Below are 23,214 nucleotides of genomic sequence, written 5' to 3' on the forward strand. Positions count from 1 at the left end.
TGAGGTAGGGAGTTGTCTATCCCAGCATGTGAAGACAGACTTTGGCGGATTGAACGGACGAGACCAATGGAACGTCCAATGGTCAAGAAGGTGGTCTCTGCGAGCGTCGTGGAACGTGTAGAGCAGGACAAGACACAGAAGACGTAATGGTCATCCACTGCGCCTAGTCCCATCTCCAGCCGTCTCGACTCTGTCTTGCCACTGGACCCAGATGGGAATTGGGAAGAGAGAGTGAGGCTGACGCTATGCAACTCTCCCTCACTTAAATCCAAATCAAGCGCTAGTTTCGACACCATCGCTGGCTGGTGGTGCAGTGACATCAGCGCCGGATTCTGGGAGCGAAGGTTCCCGGTTCGAATCCAGTGGAGCCACTCCCGGGCATGCTTTCCATCCGTGCTGGGTTGAGTGTCGAGTTAGCAACTCGACCTCGTAAAAAGTACTAATGGTGTCGAGGTCTTCATCGATGACGATGGACGAACCTCATACTTGTCCCTATACCTAACAGTCCTTCAGTGTGAGGCGACACTTCACCTGTGAGTCTGTTGGGGTCATCTGCTGCATCTGGTGCTCCTAGTGTGGCCTCCTGTATTTCAGTGAGACCTGATGTAGATTGGGAGACTGCTTCGCCAAGCACCTATGCTCCATCTGCCGTAAAAAGTAGGATCTCCCAGTGGCCACCCATTTTAGTTCTAATTCCCATTCCATTCAGACATGTCAGTCCATGGCCTCCTTTAGTGTTGCAATGAGGCCACACTCAGGTTGGAGCGACGTCTGGGTAGCCACCAAGGTGAAAGCATGAACATCAATTTCTCAAATTTCCAGTGAATGCTCACTCCCCCTCCACCATTCCTTGATTCATTTCCTTCTCTCACCTTATCTCCTTACCTGCCCATCATCTCCCCTTCCCTTTCTTCCATGGTCTTCTACCCTCTCCTATCAAATTCCCCCTTCCCCAGCTATTTATCACTTTCACCAATCAACTTCCCAGCTCTTTACTTCACCCCTCCCCTCTCCCAGTTTCTCCTGTCACCTACCACCTTGTGCTTCTTCTTGTCCTCCGCCAACCTTCTTGCTCTGACTTCTCATCTTGTTTCCCAGTCCTGATGAAGGGTCTCGGCTCGGAACATCGACCATTTACCCTTCTCCATAGCTGCTACCTGGCCTGCAGAGTGTCCCCAGCACTATGTGTGTGTGGCTCTGGCTAAGGCTGGGTCTGGATTTCAGTGAGGTGCAGAGGATATATCCTGCACAGTCCTGGCTTTTGCTGATGACATGGTCCTCATGAATGATGCTCAGAAAGACATGCCTAAAAAACCCAAGCTCTCAGAGAGCTTCTGTAAAAGAACCTGCCTTGGGTTTAATCCTGAGAAGATGGATTCTATGTAGTATCTAAAAATAAGACATTTATTTTTAATTCTACTGATAATTAGCTATATAATAAAGGTAAAATTAATCTTATTAAGCCTGCTTTGGTACCAGCATTGACCCTTGAGTAGGGTGCCCTTTGAATGAGCATTGTGCTGAACTCAGGAAGTTGTCGTAGATTCCGGCAAGGTGATGGCATGACTGGTCACAGCGGCTTCTACAGGGTCAACAAAAGGTGCTGCTGTTCTACTTAAATGTACGTCAAATGATCGCAAGATCCTGCTAAATGTTAAGAACTCAGAGGACTGCAGGTCTACATCGTCAGTGAGTTGCTCGCTGGTGGAGATAACGAAGGAGCTGTGCAGTGTACTGCTGCCTGAGCTGATGGAGGCTTACAGTGGCCGTCGTGGTCGCTTGTCTTGTGATCGCACCACCCTTTTGGACATTGCTCATCTGGTACGGTGCAAGTTTGATTCGCTGATTTACTGGATGTGAGAAGGGGCAGATGAAGGAGGTCTAGTCCTCGGTCGGAGAGAGGACTCTGCGCCAAGCAGTGGTATCACCTGTTTGCAGCTGCTTGGAGGGGACGAAGCCATTGCACTTCACTGCGGGCGGCATGGCGCGGGCGCGGCACCCAGAATGGAGTCAGAACAGAGCTTCGCTCGGCAGAAGACAAGCTCTGCTGTGGCTGGCTGCAGATTTTTTGGCAGCACTCAATGGACTCAGACCTCAAGCTGCAGGTCTTTTGCTTTTCAGCCGCTGGAGGTGAGGCGTTCAAGCCATCAGGCTTACCAGGGGCGGCAACGGAAGATTTAAAATACACTGAGAGGTCTGCACTATATACATACATATTTGTCTGGTTGTGGTTTTACTAATATTCCATATGCACTTGTATATACGAGTACTGGGCCTCAAACTCACGGTGTCACCTAAATGGAGTCAGGGGCCAGTCAATCGATGGCTGGTGGGAGGGCTGGATTTTTTAATATTTATACACATGAATGTTTGTATATATACTGCATATTCTGCATTGTTGTATTTTTACAGATATTCTATATGGGTTTGTTGACTTGTACACATCAAGCCGCGGCTTCACGGGGGGAGGGGTAAGGTTAGCGGTTAGTGTTGGGACTTTTATTACGTGATTGTGATTTTCTGTGTGACTGTTGGTAACGTATCTTTGCACCTTGATCCCATAGTAACTCTGTCTCATTTGGCTGTAGTCACGAGTATTCATGTATGGTTAAATTAACTTGAATTGAACTGGATTGAAATGGAGTAGGAATTCCAATGATCTGCCAAGCCTTGTTTCCAAGGATGAATACTACGCCAGAGGACTCAAGTGCAGGACAGTGCAGTGGCACTCCATAATTCCAGCCGCCCCACGTTCAGTTCCAGCCTCTATGCTGCCTATGTGGAGTTTATACTTCCTCTCTGTGTGGGTTTCCTGGTCTCCCCCCACATCCCAAAGACACGTAGGCTGGTTAACTGAATGCCGTAAATTGCCTGTGGTATGCAGGTGAGCGGTGGAATCTGGGGGAAGCTAGTCGGGATGTGGGAAGAATAAGGAGGGGTAAATGTATGGTTGACGTTCAGCACAGCGTAATTACCTCCACACTGAATGACTATGTGTCTCAGGCAAAGTGATCACACTGTGTGGGTTAGGGGAAAGCCGGAGATTTTCTTTAATCATGAAATGAAGCATGATGAGACTATTGGACCAGCCAAGTCTGTGCTGGCTCTTTGTAATTTATTCCACTTCCAGACTTTTATTATAGCCCTATAGTTCTGTACTTCTTGATGTGATATATTTGAAAAGTTATTCCTGACTGCACCCACAGGCAGATCATTCCAGTCAGTGAAAACTTCCTGAGTCGATGGTGTTCTCCATCACCTCGGCTTCTTTCCTCAGCTAAAGGTGGCACGGTAGCGTAGTGGTTAGCAAGATGGTTTACAGTATCAGGGACCCGGGGTTCAAATCCCACTGCTGCCTGTAAGGAGTTTGTACGTTCTTCCCGTGACTGCATGGGTTTCCTGCTGGTATTCCGGTTTCCTCCCACAGTCTGAAGATGTACCGGTTGGTAGGTCAGTTGGTCATTATGAATTGTTCTGTGATTAGGCTCGGATTAACTCGGTGGACTGCTGGATGGTGCAGCTCGAAGGGCCGGAAAGGCACAGTTCACACTGTATCTCAATAAATAAATAAAATGTTTATTGATCCTTCTGCTAACACAGTTGTTACCTACTCTTTATCACATTCAGCAGCTCTAGTTAATCTCCGACATAACCAGGGAGAAAAGCCTTTGCTCCTGTCGTCACTCTGTTCTGCCACCATTCAAGTCGAGCTCTTCTGGATCCCATTGATGGCATTGGCCCAATTGTTGTGCACAGAAATGGACACACATTCTCACAGTGGCCTAACCAGTCACATAAAAAGATTCAGTAATACTCCTCTCTTCTGTTTTTAAATAAAAAAAGCAGCCCTGATGCTTTTCCCATTCATCCCGCCATTTTTAACAACTTTAACAATTTAAACAAAAATTGGGGGACCACTTGGTCAAGCACCTCCACTCCATCTGCCCAAAGCAGAATTTCTTTGTGGCCAACTATTTTAGTTCCTTTTCCCATTCCTGTTCCGTACATGGGCTTTGCTTGTGCCATGATGAAGCTATCTTCAGGCTGGAGGAGAAACACCTCATTTTCAGGTTAGACTCTAACCTGATGGCATGAGTATCGAATTCTCCTTCCGGCAAAGCATTCTTCCCTCCCTCTTCTATTCCCCACTCTGGCCTTCGATCTCATCTCACCAGCCTAACACTTCCTTCTGGTGCTCCGTCCCCCCCTTCCCTTCCTCCCATGGTCCACTCTCCTCTCCTGTCAGATTCCCCCTTCTCCAGCCCACCTGACTTCACCTATCACCTTCTAGCTGTCCTCTTTCCCCTCCTCCCACCTTTTTATTCCAGTGTCTTCCCCTTTGCTTTCTAGTCCTGATGAAGGATCTCAGCCCGAAATGTCGACTGTTTATTCATTTCCATGGATGCTGCCTGACCTGCTGAGTTCCTCCAGCATTGTATGTTTGTTGCTCTGGATTTCTAGCATCTGCAGAATCTCTTGTGTTTACTTTTAGCAACTTCTATCCCAACATCTCTAAATTTCAGTTTACAATGGTTAATTTTATTTTCTTCCTGTGCCAGAAAGTTTTGTGATGGTGGAGGCAAGAAAACTTACAATATTTACAAATTATCTGATGAATACTCAGAATCACCAAGATATAGAAAGTTACAAACTAAGTTGTGTTTAAATTGTCTTCATTTAATTTCTGGTTGTCTCAGTATAAGAAGAATGTGGAAATTTTAGAGAGAGTGCAAAGAATATTTATCAGGATGCTGCTTGGATTGGAGAACTTGTCTTATGAGGAAATGCTGAGTGAGTTCAGCCTTTTCTGTTTAGAGCGAAGGAGGATGAGAGGCAGTTTGATAAAGGTAAATAAGATTGTAAGAGGCGTGGACAGTGGTAATGGTCACATGAACTCACACGCACTGATACTCATGCACACAGATTCACATGCGTGAATACATAAGAAATTAAAGCTATACTGTTTAAAAGAATCTTAGATTTATATCATACATAAAGAGAAATGGCAGATGGAGTTTAACTCAGATAAATGTGAGGTGTTGCCCCGGTAGGGCAAATGCAAGGAGGCAATACACTGTTAAAGGCAAGACCCTAAACGGTGTAGCTGAGCAGAGATCTTGGGGTCTAAGTTCATTGAAAGTGGCTACACAGATCAATAGGGTGTTAAGAAACTGATGGAATGCTTGCTTTTATGAGTCACGGTATTGAGTTCAAAAGCCAAGAGTTATGTTGCAACTTTATGGAACTGTGGTTAGGCCACATTCTGGGCGCGCCACTATAGGAAGGATTTTGAGGTCTTGGAGAGGGTGAAGGAGAGGTGTACCAGGATGCTGTCTGGTTCAGAGGGCATGTACTATCATGGGATGCTAGATAAACTTGGTTGTTTTCTCTGGCGCAGTGGAGGACCTGATAGAGGTTTATAAGATTATGAGAAGCATTGACAGAGTAGACAAGGGTATCTGTTTCCCAGGTTTGAAATGTCTAATACCAGAGGGCATGCATTGAAGGTAGAAGAGGGTAGGTTCAAAGGAGATGTGAGGGCTAAGTTTTTACTCAGAGAGTGGGGGATGCCTGGAATGCGCTGCCTGGTGTGGTGGTAGAGGCAAATACATTGGAGGCTATTAAGAGGCATTTAGATAGGCTCATGAATATGAGGAAGATGGAGTGATTGGTAGGAGGGATTAGTTTTTGTTTTTTTTAAATTTAGTTTTTAGCTGGGTCAGCACAACACTGTGGGTTGAAGGGCCTGTTCCTGTGCTGTACTCCTCCAATGTTCTATTTTCTTAGACCCTTCGACCAATCACGTCAATGTCAATCATCTATACTATTCCCAGTTACCAGCACTTGGTCCTTGTACCTGAGTGATTCAAGTGCGTATTCAGAATAAATGTTGTGAGGGTATCTGTCTCCACTGTCTTCTCAGACAGTCCCTTCTGGATTCAAACCACCCTCTGTTTCCCTCAGGTCCCTACTAAATACTTACTCCTTCCTCTAAACCTATTGTGTAACCTCTGGCTTCAGACACATCTACAGTGGCAATATCTAAACTACTATCTGCTGGTCTGCACGTCGACAGGAATATTCAAACTAACCAGATTTTTTTAGAGCACAAGGTAATGTCGCAGCTCTGTAAAATCTGGTAAGGCCACATGGAGTATGTGGCTTCATTCTAAGCAGAGTGTGGAAGCATTGGAGAGGCTGCAGAGGGGATTGACCGGGATGTTGCCTGGATTGGAGAACATGCCTTACGAGCTAGGGGTTTCCTCTTTGAAGTGATGGAAGACTGGTAGATGTACATAAGATTCTGAGAGGTGTAGATAAAGTGGACAGAGAGGGCAGCAATGGCCAATACGAGAGGACGTCCCTTTAAGGTGAGTGGAGGAAGGTTTAGGGGAGATCGCAGAGGTACAGTAAGTTTTTTTTTACACAGAGTGGTAGGTGTTTGAAACACACTGTCATTGGTGGTGGTAGAGGCTGATATGATGGGGATATTTAAGAGACAGTTAAATAAGCAAATGGATGTAAGAAAAATGGAAGGTTATGGGCTGTGTAGGAGGGAAAGGTCAGATTGATTGTGGAGTAGGTTTACATAGAGCAGAATGACCTCAAGTACTGTTCTGTACTATTCTATGTTCTAAATGGGATTAATATAGATGTCTACTTGATAGTTGGCATTATCCTGGTAGGATAAGGAGCTAATAATAGCACAGCAAAAGGCTTTTAAGGCCATACCATTTGTTTTTAATACGCATCTCACGATACCAACGCTGTCAGTAAAATCATCTTCTCCTTATCCAGACTAGGAAAACCCCTCAGAATACTGGACAACACTGTTGAATTTCCCTTTAACCTCTGTTGGTCTCTCTAAACAACCTCATTCTCTCCCTCACTGAAGTGTGGGGCCCAGGATTGGTCAGATTCCTTCTGCAACCCAACCAGGTGATCTGTAAGCTCAGTGGAACATCCCTTCTTGTGGTCCTCTGTGCCCAGGGTTGACTGTAGCTGGCATTCTCCCTGGCTCTGCCATCATTGGCAGCTGCTGCTTGAGAAAGTGACCCTTGCTGGACTTCACCAACAGGTGCTCCCAAAGGTGGGTGCGTGCCCTAGAGGTGCAGCCAGTGTTTCTCACCTGTAATTAAACTGGAGATGATTAAAGGAAGGATGAGCATCTTCAGCATACGCATGAGGATGTCTCCGGGGAAGGCTATGATCATGACGATATCAGGATGAATGGGGGCTGCATATCGTAGCAGACATCCAGCAAAGGCTCCAAATATCACACCTGCAGAGGGAGACGGAGAGATCGTGGTTATGCCATGTAACAACTTCCCGAACTTCTCAAAATCCCGAGTATAAAAAGACATTGTAAATCAACTTGTGGTTAGCATATGGGTAAATAGGAAGGTTGCTGGGTGGTGCGCTCGTTGGGCCGGATGGATTTGTTCCACGCTGTACCTCCAAATAAATAAACTTCCCGGGGAACTCATGTTGAAGGAAAGTGCTGTTGAGGAAGAGGTTTGGAAAGGCAAAAAGACGCTGGGCTTCAGATTATAGTGAGCGAGTTCTGGAGTGGAGGCCTGAGCTGCAGAAGGCTCTATGGTCAAGGGCACCCTGAGCCAGCCATGTGCTCGGAAGATAACGGCTGTAGGAAGAGAATACAGGGAGGCATCTGGCAATGGGCAATGGGGGGATTCAAATCTGGTTTAACAAAAATCTACCGTATCTGAAGAATTAGAATGTGGAAGAGAGTTCTTTACTTGCATAAGTGGCCATAATCCCACCCTTCGACCTATATCCTGACACTCTCCTTAAATTATCATTATAGTTACTGACGGTGCTGCTGAACTGGGCTGGCCTCAGACATACCGTGGCCACCAGAGCAGGTCAGAGGCTGGATAAGCTGCATTCAGTGAATCACGTCCTGAACCCCCAGAAATTCACCACCATTAGCGAGGCGCAGTTGGGAAAGAGTTCCCTCCACTTGCTTGGGATGAATGCAGCTCCAACAAAACTGGAGAGGCTTTTCACAATCCAAAATATTAAACTTTTTTTTGACTAGCACCTAACTCATCACCCATTCATTCCCTCCACCACTAGTAGATCATGGTGGTGGTGTGTTCCATCTATGAGGTACATTGCAGCAACTCACCAAGGCTTTAATAACACCCCCTCCCAAACCCAACCCATACCTTCTATCAGAAGAACAAGGGCTCCACACCACTCTGTGGCAGTGAATTCCACTGATTCACCAGCTTCTGGCTGAAGAAATTCCTCCTCATCTCAGTTCTAAATGGACATCCTTTTATTCTGAGGTTATGCCCTTGGATATACCTTCTTTGAGTCTCCTTAATTATCAAATTACTTGTCGCCTTATTTATATAGTATAGCACAACATGACGTGGCCCATCCTTCCTATTCTCCATGATCCCCTGCTCCAAGCAAACTGCAGATTCTAGGAAAGCGTTGGAAATGCTCAGCAGGCGACAGGTCATATCTGGACTGTGCCTGCTCCTGGTCAGGCAGTGGAAGGCGACTCACCGAACACTGTGAGAGACAGCAGCAGGTTCTTCATCAGGTTCTTGCCCAGCCGCTTCCATAATGGCTGCCTGATCGGCGGCTTCTCCGTCGTCAGGTTGCACTCCTCCATCTGCACTTCCACGAGCTTGGACATCCTGGCAGTGCTGGCTGGGAAACAAAGCAGAAACTTGGTCACGATGATAGGCTCGACTCTGGTCCTGTGGGATGGTGAATCGGCCCAGGGGGCTCATTCCCATTCTTAGATTGTATGTCAGCATTATCTCATAACTGTAAGAACATTGACAACATTTGGCCCATCATGACCAAGGCAGATGAGAAAGAGCTACTCAGCTCATCCAATTCCTTACTAACTGTGGTGAGAGTTGCTGTGATCAAAGTCACCATTGAGAGAGGGAAGCTGGTCTTTATTCAGCACAAGCAGGCATCATTAGAGTCACAGATTCACAGAAAGGTACACCACAGAAACAGGCTCTTCCGCCCATCTAGTCCATGCTGAGCCACTTAAACTGCCTAGTCCTATCAACAGGCACTGGGACCATAGCCCTCCATACCCCTGCCATCCATGTACCTATCGAAACTTCTCTTCAACGTTGAAAACAAGGTTGCATGCTCCACTTGTTCCACGCTCTCACAACCCTCTGAGTGAAGAAGTTTCCTCTCATGTTCCCCTTAAACTTTTCAGCTTTCACTCTTAACCCATGACCTCTGGTTGTAGTCCCACCCAACCTCAGTGGAAAAAGCCTGCTTGCATTTACCTTATCCATACCCCTCATAATTAGGACACACTCTCAGTCAAGGTTCACAAGCTCAAAGGTACGTCACATTTTAATACCCTTAAAATCAAAGCTAACAATATCTGATACAATAAAATTACAATAGTTAAAATGACGTTGTTTCCTTCAATATTTTGGGTTGACAGTGTTTCTTTGCATTAGATATCTACAATGACAGATGCTTCTGAATATTCAAACACGTTAGTCACAAATAAATCACACAAATAGTCTAAAATCACTTGGGATCAGGAATCACAGACCTCAAAATTAATATCAGGCTGTCTCTAAGTACACAAATATCATAAGTACACAAAAACTATTGATTGCCTATTTCTGTGACCATGTTTGATATGCTAAATGACGACATCTGTCTGGTTTGTCAGCTTGAACTCGGTCGCAATGGTGTAAATAGTCATGTTATCTGGTTTGATGCAGGCCAATTAACACAAACCCATTGACTTAATATGTGGCTCAGGCATTGGTTTGACTCATGCTCACCATTTTGCAAACCATACCTCTTCGTCTGTGGGTATTTAATTTCAATTTACTGCTTGCCATTTAAGATAAAAGTTGAAGGCTAATTGCAGACTTCCTGAACTTAGAATTACATTAAAACGGAAGCCTGAATTTTGTTTAAATTAATATCTGCTATGACAAATAAACTCTCCTGGGGCTTCCAACCGCATACAGGTATTGATTTTGACCAATGTTTCACTGACAAACTCTGTCATCTTCAGCAGGGATAATGAAGATATTAGAGGTTGTCATCAAAACGTCAGTTAAAATTGATACCTGTACCTGGCTGGAAGCCCGAGAAGAGTTTTTTCGTCATATATGCAAGGAAAGCACGAGATCCTTTTTTAATATCTGCTATATTCACATAACTCCAGAATACTCCCTAACAGTTCTCCATTCCCCGTCCCTATCATCCGCTCAAGTAGCGAGTTCCAGACCTGGTGCAATCATAATCAACCGACCTTGTCCACTTTTCCAAGAAATTCCTAAATAAACGGTGACACTCAATTGACATACAGTCACAGTGACACCCCACTGACATAGAGTCACAGTGACACCCCATTGATATACAGTCACAGTGACACCCCATTGACATACAGTCACAGTGACACCCCACTGACATAGAGTCACAGTGACACCCCATTGACATACAGTCAGTGACACCCTACTGACATACAGTCACAGTGACACCCCATTGACATACAGTCACAGTGACACCCCACTGACATACAGTCACAGTGCCACCACACTGACAAAGAGTCACAGTGACACCCCATTGACATAGTCACGGTGACACCCCATTGACATACAGTCACAGTGACACTCCACTGACATAGACTCACAGTGAAACCCCACTGACAGACAGTCACAGTGACACCCCACTGACATACAGTCACAGTGAGACCCCACTGACATACACACAGACACCCCACTGACATACAGTCACAGTGACACCCCACTGACATACAGTCACAGTGACACCTCACTGACATACAGTACAGAAACACCCCATTGACATACAGTCACAGTGATACCCCACTGACATAGAGTCACAGTGACACCCCACTAACATACAGTCACAGTGACACCCCACTGATATAGAGTCACAGTGACACCCCATTCACATACAGTCACAGTGACACCCCACTGACATACAGTCACAGTGACACCCCAGTGACATACAGTCACAGTGACACCCCATTTACCTACAGTCACAGTGACACCCCACTGACATACAGTCACAGTGACACTCCACTGACATACAGTCACAGTGACACCCCACTGACATAGAGTCACAGTGACACCCCACTGACATAGAGTCACAGTGAAACCCCATTGACATACAGTCACAGTGACACCCCACTGACATATACACAGACACCCCACTGACGTACAGTCACAGTGACACCCCATTGACATACAGTCACAGTGACACCCCATTTACATACAGTCACAGTGACACCCCACTGACATACAGTCACAGTGACACTCCACTGACATGCAGTCACAGTAACACCTCACTGACATACAGTGCAGAAACACCCCATTGACATACAGTCACAGTGACACCCCACTGACATAGAGTCACAGTGAAACCCAATTGACATACAGTCACAGTGACACCCCACTGACATATACACAGACACCCCACTGACGTACAGTCACAGTGACACCCCATTGACATACAGTCACAGTGACACCCCATTTACATACAGTCACAGTGACACCCCACTGACATACAGTCACAGTGACACTCCACTGACATGCAGTCACAGTAACACCTCACTGACATACAGTGCAGAAACACCCCATTGACATAGAGTCACAGTGACACCCCACTGACATACAGTCACAGTGACACCCCATTGACATACAGTCACAGTGGCACCCCACTGACAAAGAGTCACAGTGACACCCCATTGACATACAGTCACAGCGACACCCCATTAATATACAGTCATAGTGACACCCCACTGACATACAGTCACACTGACACCCCACTGACATACAGTCACAGTGACACGCCATTGACATAGTCACAGTGACACCCCATTGACATACAGTCACAGTGATACCCCACTGACATAGAGTCACAGTGACACCCCACTAACATACAGTCACAGTGACACCCCACTGATATAGAGTCACAGTGACACCCCATTCACATACAGTCACAGTGACACCCCACTGACATACAGTCACAGTCACACCCCAGTGACATACAGTCACAGTGACACCCCATTTACCTACAGTCACAGTGACACCCCACTGGCATACAGTCACAGTGACACTCCACTGACATACAGTCACAGTGACACCCCACTGACATAGAGTCACAGTGACACCCCACTGACATAGAGTCACAGTGAAACCCCATTGACATACAGTCACAGTGACACCCCACTGACATATACACAGACACCCCACTGACGTACAGTCACAGTGACACCCCATTGACATACAGTCACAGTGACACCCCATTTACATACAGTCACAGTGACACCCCACTGACATACAGTCACAGTGACACCCCATTTTCATACAGTCACGGTGACACCCCACTGATATACAGTCACAGTGACACCCCACTGACATACAGTCACAGTGACCCTCCACTGACATACAGTCACAGTGACACCCCACTGACATACAGTCAGAGTGATACTCCATTGACATACAGTAACTGTGACACCCCACTAACATAGTCACAGTGACACCCCACTGACATACCGTCACAGTGACACCCCACTGACATAGAGTCACAGTGACACCCCACTGTCATAGAGTCAAAGTGACACCCCATTGACATAGAGTCACAGTGACACCCCACTGACATACAGACACAGTGACACCCCATTGACATACAGTCACAGTGACACCCCACTGACATAGAGTCACAGTGCCACCCCACTGACATACAGTCACAGTGACACCCCACTGACATAGAGTCACAGTGACACCCCATTGACATACTGTCACAGTGAAACCCCACTGACATAGAGTCACAGTGACACCACAATGACATACTCACAGATACCCCACTGACATACAGTCACAGTGACACCCCATTGACATACAATCACAGTGACACCCCATTTACATACAGTAAAAGTGACACCCCACTGACATACAATCACAGTGACACTCCACAGACATACAATCACAGTGACACCCCACTGACATACAGTCACAGTGACACCCCATTGACATACAGTCACAGTGGCACCCCACTGACAAAGAGTCACAGTGACACCCCACTGACATAGAGTCACAGTGACACCCCATTGACATAGTCACGGTGACACGACATTGACATACAGTGACAGTGAAACCCCACAGACATAGAGTCACAGTGACACCACACTGACATACTCACACACACCCCACTGACATACAGTCACAGTGACACCCCATTGACATACAATCACAGTGACACCCCATTTACATACAGTAAGAGTGACACCCCACTGACATACAGTCACAGTGACTCCCCATTGACATACAGTCACAGTGGCACCCCACTGACAAAGAGTCACAGTGACACCCCACTGACATACAGTGACAGTGACACCCCACTGACATAGAGTCACAGTGACACCCCACTGACATACAGTCACAGTGATACCCCACTGTCATACACACAGACACCCCACAGACATACTGTCACGGTGACACCCCAATGACATACAGTCACAGTGACACCCAATTTACATACAGTCACAGTGACCACACTGACATACAGTCAGAGTGACACTTCACTGATATACAGTCACAGTGAAACCCCACTGACATATTCACAGACACCCCACTGACATACAGTCACAGTGACACCCCATTGACATACAAGCACAGTGACACCCCATTTACATACAGTAAGAGTGACACCCCACTGACAGACAGTCACAGTGACACTCCACTGACATACAGTCACAGTGACACTCCACTGACATACAGTCACAGTAACACCTCACTGACATACAGTGCAGAAACACCCCATTGACATAGAGTCACAGTGACACCCCACTGACATACAGTCACAGTGACACCCCATTAATATACAGTCATAATGACACCCCACTGACATACAGTCACACTGACACCCCACTGACATACAGTCACAGTGACACGCCATTGACATAGTCACAGTGACACCCCATTGACATACAGTCAGAGTGACACCCCATTGACATAGTCACAGTACCACCCCATTCACATACAGTCACAGTGACACCCCACTGACGTAGTCACAGTGACACCCTATTGACATACAATCACAGAGAGACCCCATTGACATACAGTCACAGTGACACCCCACTGACGTAGAGTCACAGTGAAACCCCATTGACATACAGTCACAGTGACACCCCAATGACATACAGTCACAGTGACACCCCACTAACATACAGACACAGTAACCCTCCACTGACATACATTAACAGTGACACCCCACTAACATAGTCACAGTGACACCCCACTGACAGTAACAGTGACACCCCACTAACATAGACACAGTAAAACCCCACTGACATACCGTCACAGTGACACCCCACTAACATAGACACAGTGACACCCCACTGACATACCGTCACAGTGACACCCCATTGACATACAGTCACAGTGATACCCCACTGACATAGAGTCACAGTGACACCCCACTGACATAGAGTCAAAGTGACACCCCACTGACATAGAGTCACAGTGACACCCCACTGACATACAGACACAGTGACACCCCATTGACATACAGTCACAGTGACACCCCACTGACATAGAGTCACAGTGACACCCCACTGACATACAGTCACAGTGACACCCCACTGACATACTGTCACAGTGAAACCCCACTGACATAGAGTCACAGTGACACCACAATGACATACTCACAGACACCCCACTGACATACAGTCACAGTGACACCCCATTGACATACAATCACAGTGACAACCCATTTACATACAGTCACAGTGGCACCCCACTGACAAAGCGTCACAGTGACACCCCACTGACATAGAGTCACAGTGACACCCCATTGACATAGTCACGGTGACACTACATTGACATACAGTGACAGTGACACCCCACTGACATTGAGACACAGTGACACCCCAGTGACATACAGTCACAGTGAGACCCCACTGACATACACACAGACACCCCACTGACATACAGTCACGGTGACACCCCAATGACATACAGTCACAGTGACACCCAATTTACATACAGTCACAGTGACCCCACTGACATACAGTCAGAGTGACACTCCACTGACATACAGTCACAGTGACACCCCACTGACATACAGTCACAGTGACACCCCGCTGACATACAGTCACAGTGACACCCCATTGACATACAGTCACAGTGGCACCCCACTGACAAAGAGTCACAGTGACACCCCACTGACATAGATTCACAGTGACACCCCATTGACATAGTCACGGTGACACTACATTGACATACAGTGACAGTGACACCCCACTGACATAGAGTCACAGTGACACCCCACTGACATACAGTCACAGTGACACCCCACTGACATACAGTCACAGTGACACTCTACTGACATACAGACACAGTGACACCCCATTGACATACAGTCACAGTGACACCCCACTGACATAGAGTCACAGTGACACCCCATTGACATACTGTCACAGTGAAACCCCACTGACATAGAGTCACAGTGACACCACAATGACATACTCACAGACACCCCACTGACATACAGTCACAGTGACACCCCATTGACATACAATCACAGTGACACCCCATTTACATACAGTAAGAGTGACACCCCACTGACATACAATCACAGTGACACTCCACAGACATACAATCACAGTGACACCCCACTGACATACAGTCACAGTGACACCCCATTGACATACAGCCACAGTGGCACCCCACTGACAAAGAGTCACAGTGACACCCCACTGACATAGAGTCACAGTGACACCCCATTGACATAGTCACGGTGACACTACATTCTCATACAGTGACAGTGACACCCCACTGACATAGAGTCACAGTGACACCCCACTGACATACAGTCACAGTGCGACCCCACTGTCATACACACAGACACCCCACTGACATACAGTCACGGTGAAACCCCAATGACATACAGTCACAGTGACACCCAATTTACATACAGTCACAGTGACCCCACTGACATACAGTCAGAGTGACACTTCACTGATATACAGTCACAGTTAAACCCCACAGACATAGAGTCACAGTGACACCACACTGACATACTCACAGACACCCCACTGACATACAGTCACAGTGACACCCCATTGACATACAATCACAGTGACACCCCATTTACATACAGTAAGAGTGACACCCCACTGACATACAGTCACAGTGACACTCCACTGACAAACAGTCACAGTGACAGCCCGTTGACATACAGTCACAGTGGCACCCCACTGAAAAAGAGTCACAGTGACACCCCGACATAGAGTCACAGTGACACCCCATTGACATAGTCACGGTGACACTACATTGACATACAGTGACAGTGACACCCCACTGACATAGAGTCACAGTGACACCCCACTGGCATACAGTCACAGTGAGACCCCACTGACATACACACAGACACCCCACTGACAAACAGTCACGGTGACACCCCAATGACATACAGTCACAGTGACACCCAATTTACATACAGTCACAATGGCAACCCACTGACAAAGAGTCACAGTGACACCCCACTGACATAGAGTCACAGTGACACCCCATTGACATAGTCACGGTGACACTACATTGACATACAGTGACAGTGACACCCCACTGACATAGAGTCACAGTGACACCCCACTGACATACAGTGACAGTGACACCCCACTGACATAGAGTCACAGTGACACCCCACTGACATACAGTCACAGTGACCACACTGACATACAGTCAGAGTGACACTTCACTGATATACAGTCACAGTGAAACCCCACTGACATACTCACAGACACCCCACTGACATACAGTCACAGTGACACCCCATTGACATGCAAGCACAGTGACACCCCATTTACATACAGTAAGAGTGCCACCCCACTGACAGACAGTCACAGTGACACTCCACTGACATACAGTCACAGTGACACTCCACTGACATACAGTCACAGTAACACCTCACTGACATACAGTGCAGAAACACCCCATTGACATAGAGTCACAGTGACACCCCACTGACATACAGACACAGTGACACCCCATTGACATACAGTCACAGTGACACCCCATTAATATACAGTCATAATGACACCCCACTGACATACAGTCACACTGACACCCCACTGACATACAGTCACAGTGACACGCCATTGACATAGTCACAGTGACACCCCATTGACATACAGTCAGAGTGACACCCCATTGACATAGTCACAGTACCACCCCATTCACATACAGTCACAGTGACACCCCACTGACGTAGTCACAGTGACACCCTATTGACATACAATCACAGAGAGACCCCATTGACATACAGTCACAGTGACACCCCACTAACGTAGAGTCACAGTGAAACCCCATTGACATACAGTCACAGTGACACCCCACTGACATACAGTCACAGTGACACCCCATTGACATACAGTCACAGTGACACCTCACTGACATACAGTCACAGTGACACCCCACTAACATACAGACACAGTAACCCTCCACTGACATACAGTCACAGTGACACCCCACTGACATACAATCAGAGTGATACTCCATTGACATACAGTAACAGTGACACCCCACTAACATAGTCACAGTGACACCCCACTGACAGTAACAGTGACACCCCACTAACATAGACACAGTGACACCCCACTGACATACCGTCACAGTGACACCCCATTGACATAGAGTCACAGTGACACCCCACTGACATAGAATCAAAGTGACACCCCACTGACATAGAGTCACAGTGACACCCCACTGACATAAAGACACAGTGACACCCCATTGACATACAGTCACTGTGACACCCCACTGACATACAGTCACAGTGACACCCCACTGACATAGAGTCACAGTGACACCCCATTGACATACATTCACAGACACCCCACTGACATACAGTCACAGTGACACCCCATTGACATACAATCACAGTGACAACCCATTTACATACAGTCACAGTGGCACCCCACTGACAAAGAGTCACAGTGACACCCCACTGACATAGAGTCACAGTGACACCCCATTGACATAGTCACGGTGACACTACATTGACATACACTGACAGTGACACCCCACTGACATTGAGTCACAGTGACACCCCACTGACATACAGTCACAGTGAGACCCCACTGTCATACACACAGACACCCCACTGACATACAGTCACGGTGAAACCCCAATGACATACAGTCACGGTGACACCCCAATGACATACAGTCACAGTGACACCCAATTTACATACAGTCACAGTGACCCCACTGTCATACAGTCAGAGTGACACTTCACTGATATACAGTCACAGTGAAGCCCCACAGACATAGAGTCACAGTGACACCACACTGACAAACTCACAGACACCCCACTGACATACAGTCACAGTGACACCCCATTGACATACAATCACACTGACACCCCATTTACATACAGTAAGAATGACACCCCACTGACTTACAGTCACATTGACACTCCACTGACATACAGTCACAGTGACACCCCACAGACATACAGCCACAGTGACACCCCATTGACATACAGCCACAGTGGCACCCCACTGACAAAGAGTCACAGTGACACCCCACTGACATAGAGTCACAGTGACACCCCACTGACATACAGTCACAGTGAGACCCCACTGACATACACACAGACACCCCACTGACATACAGTCACGGTGACACCCCAATTACATACAGTCACAGTGACACCCAATTTACATACAGTCACAGTGACCCCACCGACATACAGTCAGAGTGAAACTCCACTGACATACAGTCACAGTGACAGCCGACTGACATACAGTCACAGTGACACCCCACTGACATACAGTCACAGTGGCACCCCACTGACAAAGAGTCACAGTGACACCCCACTGACATAGAGTCACAGAGACACCCCATTGACATAGTCACGGTGACACTACATTGACATACAGTGACAGTGACACCCCACTGGCATAAAGTCACAGTGACACCCCACTGACATACAGTCACAGTGATACCACACTGTCATACACACAGACACCCCACTGACATACTGTCACGGTGACACCGCAATGACATACAGTCACAGTGACACCCAATTTACATACAGTCACAGTGACCCCACTGACATACAGTCAGAATGACACTTCACTGATATACAGTCACAGTGAAACCCCACTGACATAGAGTCACAGTGACACCACACTGACATACTCACAGACACCCCACTGACATACAGTCACAGTGACACTCCACTGACATACAGTCACAGAGATACCCCACTGACATACAGTCACAGTGACACCCCATTGACATACACCCACAGTGGCACCACACTGACAAAGAGTCACAGTGACACCCCACTGACATAGAGTCACAGTGACACCCAATTTACATACAGTCACAGTCAACCCACTGACATACAGTCAGAGTGACACTCCACTGACATACAGTCACAGTGACAGCCCACTGACATACAGTCACAGTGACACCCCACTGACATACAGTCACAGTGGCACCCCACTGACAAAGAGTCACAGTGATACCCCACTGACATAGAGTCACAGTGACACCCCATTGACATAGTCACGGTGACACTACATTGACATACAGTGACAGTGACACCCCACTGACATACAGTCACAGTGATACCACACTGTCATACACACAGACACCCCACTGACATACTGTCACGGTGACACACCAATGACATACAGTCACAGGGACACCCAATTTACATACAGTCACAGTGACCCCACTGACATACAGTCAGAGTGACACTTCACTGATATACAGTCACAGTGAAACCCCACTGACATAGAGTCACAGTGACACCACACTGACATACTCACAGACACCTCACTGACATACAGTCACAGTGACACCCCATTGACATACAAGCACAGTGACACCCCATTTACATACAGTTGGAGTGACACCCCACTGACAGACAGTCACAGTGACACTCCACTGACATACAGTCACAGTGACACCCCATTGACATACAGTCACAGTGGCACCCCACTGACAAAGAGTCACAGTGACACCCCACTGACATAGATTCACAGTGACACCCCATTGACATGGTCACGGTGACACTACATTGACATACAGTGACAGTGACACCCCACTGACATAGAGTCACAGTGACACCCCACTGACATACAGTCACAGTGACACCCCACTGACATACAGTCACAGTGAGACCCCACTGACATACACACAGACACCCCACTGACATACAGTCACGGTGACACCCCAATGACATACAGTCACAGTGACACCCAATTTACATACAGTCACAGTGACCCCACTGACATACAGTCAGAGTGACTCTTCACTGATATACATTCACAGTGACACCCCACTGACATGCAATCACAGTGACACCTCACTGACATACAGTACAGAAACACCCCATTAATATACATTCATAGTGACACCCCACTGACATACAGTCACAGTGACACCCAATTGACATACAGTCACAGTGACACACAATTTACATGCAGTCACAGTGACACCCCACTGACAAACAGTCACAGTCACACCCCACTGACATACAGTCAGAGTGATACTCCATTGACATACAGTCACAGTGACACCTCACTAACATAGACTCACAATGACATCCCACTGAAATACAGTCACAGTGACACCCCACTGACATAGAGTCACAGTGACACCCCACTGACATATAGACACAGTGACACCCCACTGACATACAGACACAGTGAGACCCCATTGACATACAATCACAGTGACACCCTACAGACATACCGTCACAGTGACACCCCACTGACATAGTCACAGTGACACCCCACTGACATACAGTCACAGTGACACCCCATTGACATACAGTCACAGTGACACCCCACTGACATAGAGTCACAGAGACACCCCACTGACATACAGTCACAGTGACACCCCACTGACATAGAGTCACATTGACACCCCATTGACATACAGTCACAGTGACATTCTATTGACATACAGTCACAGTGACATTCCATTGACATACAGTCACAGTGACACCCCACTGACAAACAGTCACAGTGACACTCCACTGACATACAGTCACAGTGACACCCCATTGACATACAGACACAGTGACACCCCACTAACATAGAGTCACAGTGACACCCAATTGACATACAGTCACAGTGACTCCCCGTGACATAGAGTCACAGTGACACCCTACTGACATACTCACAGACACACCACTGACATACAGTCACAGTGACACCCCATTGAAATACAGTCACAGTGACACCCCATTTACATACATTCACAGTGACATCCCATTGACATACAGTCACAGTGACGCCCCACTGACATAGAGTCACAGAGACACCCCATTGACATACAGACTCAGTGACATTCCATTGACATACAGACACAGTGACATTCCATTGACATACAGTCACAGTGGCACCCCACTGACATACAGTCACAGTGACACTCCACTGACATACAGTCACAGTGACACCCCATTGACATACAGTCACAGTGACACCCGACTGACGTAGAGTCACAGTGACACCCTATTGACATACAGTCACAGTGACACTCCATTGACATGCAGTCACAGAGATACCCCATTGACATACAGTCACAGTGACGCCCCACTGACATACAGTCACAGTGACACCCCATTGACATACATTCACAGTGACACCCCATTGACATACAGTCACAGTGGCACCCCACTGACAAAGAGTCACAGTGACACCCCACTGACATAGTCACAGTGACACCCCACTGACATACAGTCAAAGTGACACCCCACTGACATAGAGTCACAGTGACACCCCACTGACATATAGACACAGTGACACCCCACTGACATACAGACACAGTGAGACCCCATTGACATACAATCACAGTGACACCCTACAGACATACCGTCACAGTGACACCCCACTGACATAGTCACAGTGACACCCCACTGACATACAGTCACAGTGACACCCCATTGACATACAGTCACAGTGACACCCCACTGACATAGAGTCACAGAGACACCCCACTGACATACAGTCACAGTGACACCCCACTGACATAGAGTCACATTGACACCCCACTGACATAGAGTCACAGTGACACCCCATTGACATACATTCACAGACACCCCACTGACATACAGTCACAGTGACACCCCATTGACATACAATCACAGTGACAACCCATTTACATACAGTCACAGTGGCACCCCACTGACAAAGAGTCACAGTGACACCCCACTGACATAGAGTCACAGTGACACCCCATTGACATAGTCACGGTGACACTACATTGACATACAGTGACAGTGACACCCCACTGACATTGAGTCACAGTGACACCCCACTGACATACAGTCACAGTGAGACCCCACTGTCATACACACAGACACCCCACTGACATACAGTCACGGTGAAACCCCAATGACATACAGTCACGGTGACACCCCAATGACATACAGTCACAGTGACACGCAATTTACATACAGTCACAGTGACCCCACTGTCATACAGTCAGAGTGACACTTCACTGATATACAGTCACAGTGAAGCCCCACAGACATAGAGTCACAGTGACACCACACTGACAAACTCACAGACACCCCACTGACATACAGTCACAGTGACACCCCATTGACATACAATCACACTGACACCCCATTTACATACAGTAAGAATGACACCCCACTGACTTACAGTCACATTGACACTCCACTGACATACAGTCACAGTGACACCCCACAGACATACAGCCACAGTGACACCCCATTGACATACAGCCACAGTGGCACCCCACTGACAAAGAGTCACAGTGACACCCCACTGACATAGAGTCACAGTGACACCCCACTGACATACAGTCACAGTGAGACCCCACTGACATACACACAGACACCCCACTGACATACAGTCACGGTGACACCCCAATTACATACAGTCACAGTGACACCCAATTTACATACAGTCACAGTGACCCCACCGACATACAGTCAGAGTGAAACTCCACTGACATACAGTCACAGTGACAGCCGACTGACATACAGTCACAGTGACACCCCACTGACATACAGTCACAGTGGCACCCCACTGACAAAGAGTCACAGTGACACCCCACTGACATAGAGTCACAGAGACACCCCATTGACATAGTCACGGTGACACTACATTGACATACAGTGACAGTGACACCCCACTGGCATAAAGTCACAGTGACACCCC

At 47.3% G+C, this 23,214-nt stretch overlaps 1 protein-coding gene across 9 annotated transcripts in view; it reads right to left on the reverse strand.

Moving 5' to 3' along the window:
* The window catches only part of LOC140205059 (excitatory amino acid transporter 2-like), a 351,029-nt gene that overhangs the window by 36,803 nt on the left and 291,012 nt on the right, over positions 1–23,214 (reverse strand). For all 9 annotated transcript variants that reach the window (XM_072272184.1, XM_072272188.1, XM_072272185.1 and 6 more), the window contains 2 exons: positions 8,539–8,685; positions 7,130–7,282 (listed from right to left, as the gene is read on the reverse strand). In XM_072272184.1, the coding sequence (XP_072128285.1) occupies positions 7,130–7,282; positions 8,539–8,685 (300 nt within the window). The remainder of the gene's footprint in view (positions 1–7,129; positions 7,283–8,538; positions 8,686–23,214) is intronic.

Source organism: Mobula birostris, chromosome 11, assembly GCF_030028105.1.
Source record: "Mobula birostris isolate sMobBir1 chromosome 11, sMobBir1.hap1, whole genome shotgun sequence".
NCBI classification, from domain to species: Eukaryota; Metazoa; Chordata; class Chondrichthyes; order Myliobatiformes; family Myliobatidae; genus Mobula; species Mobula birostris.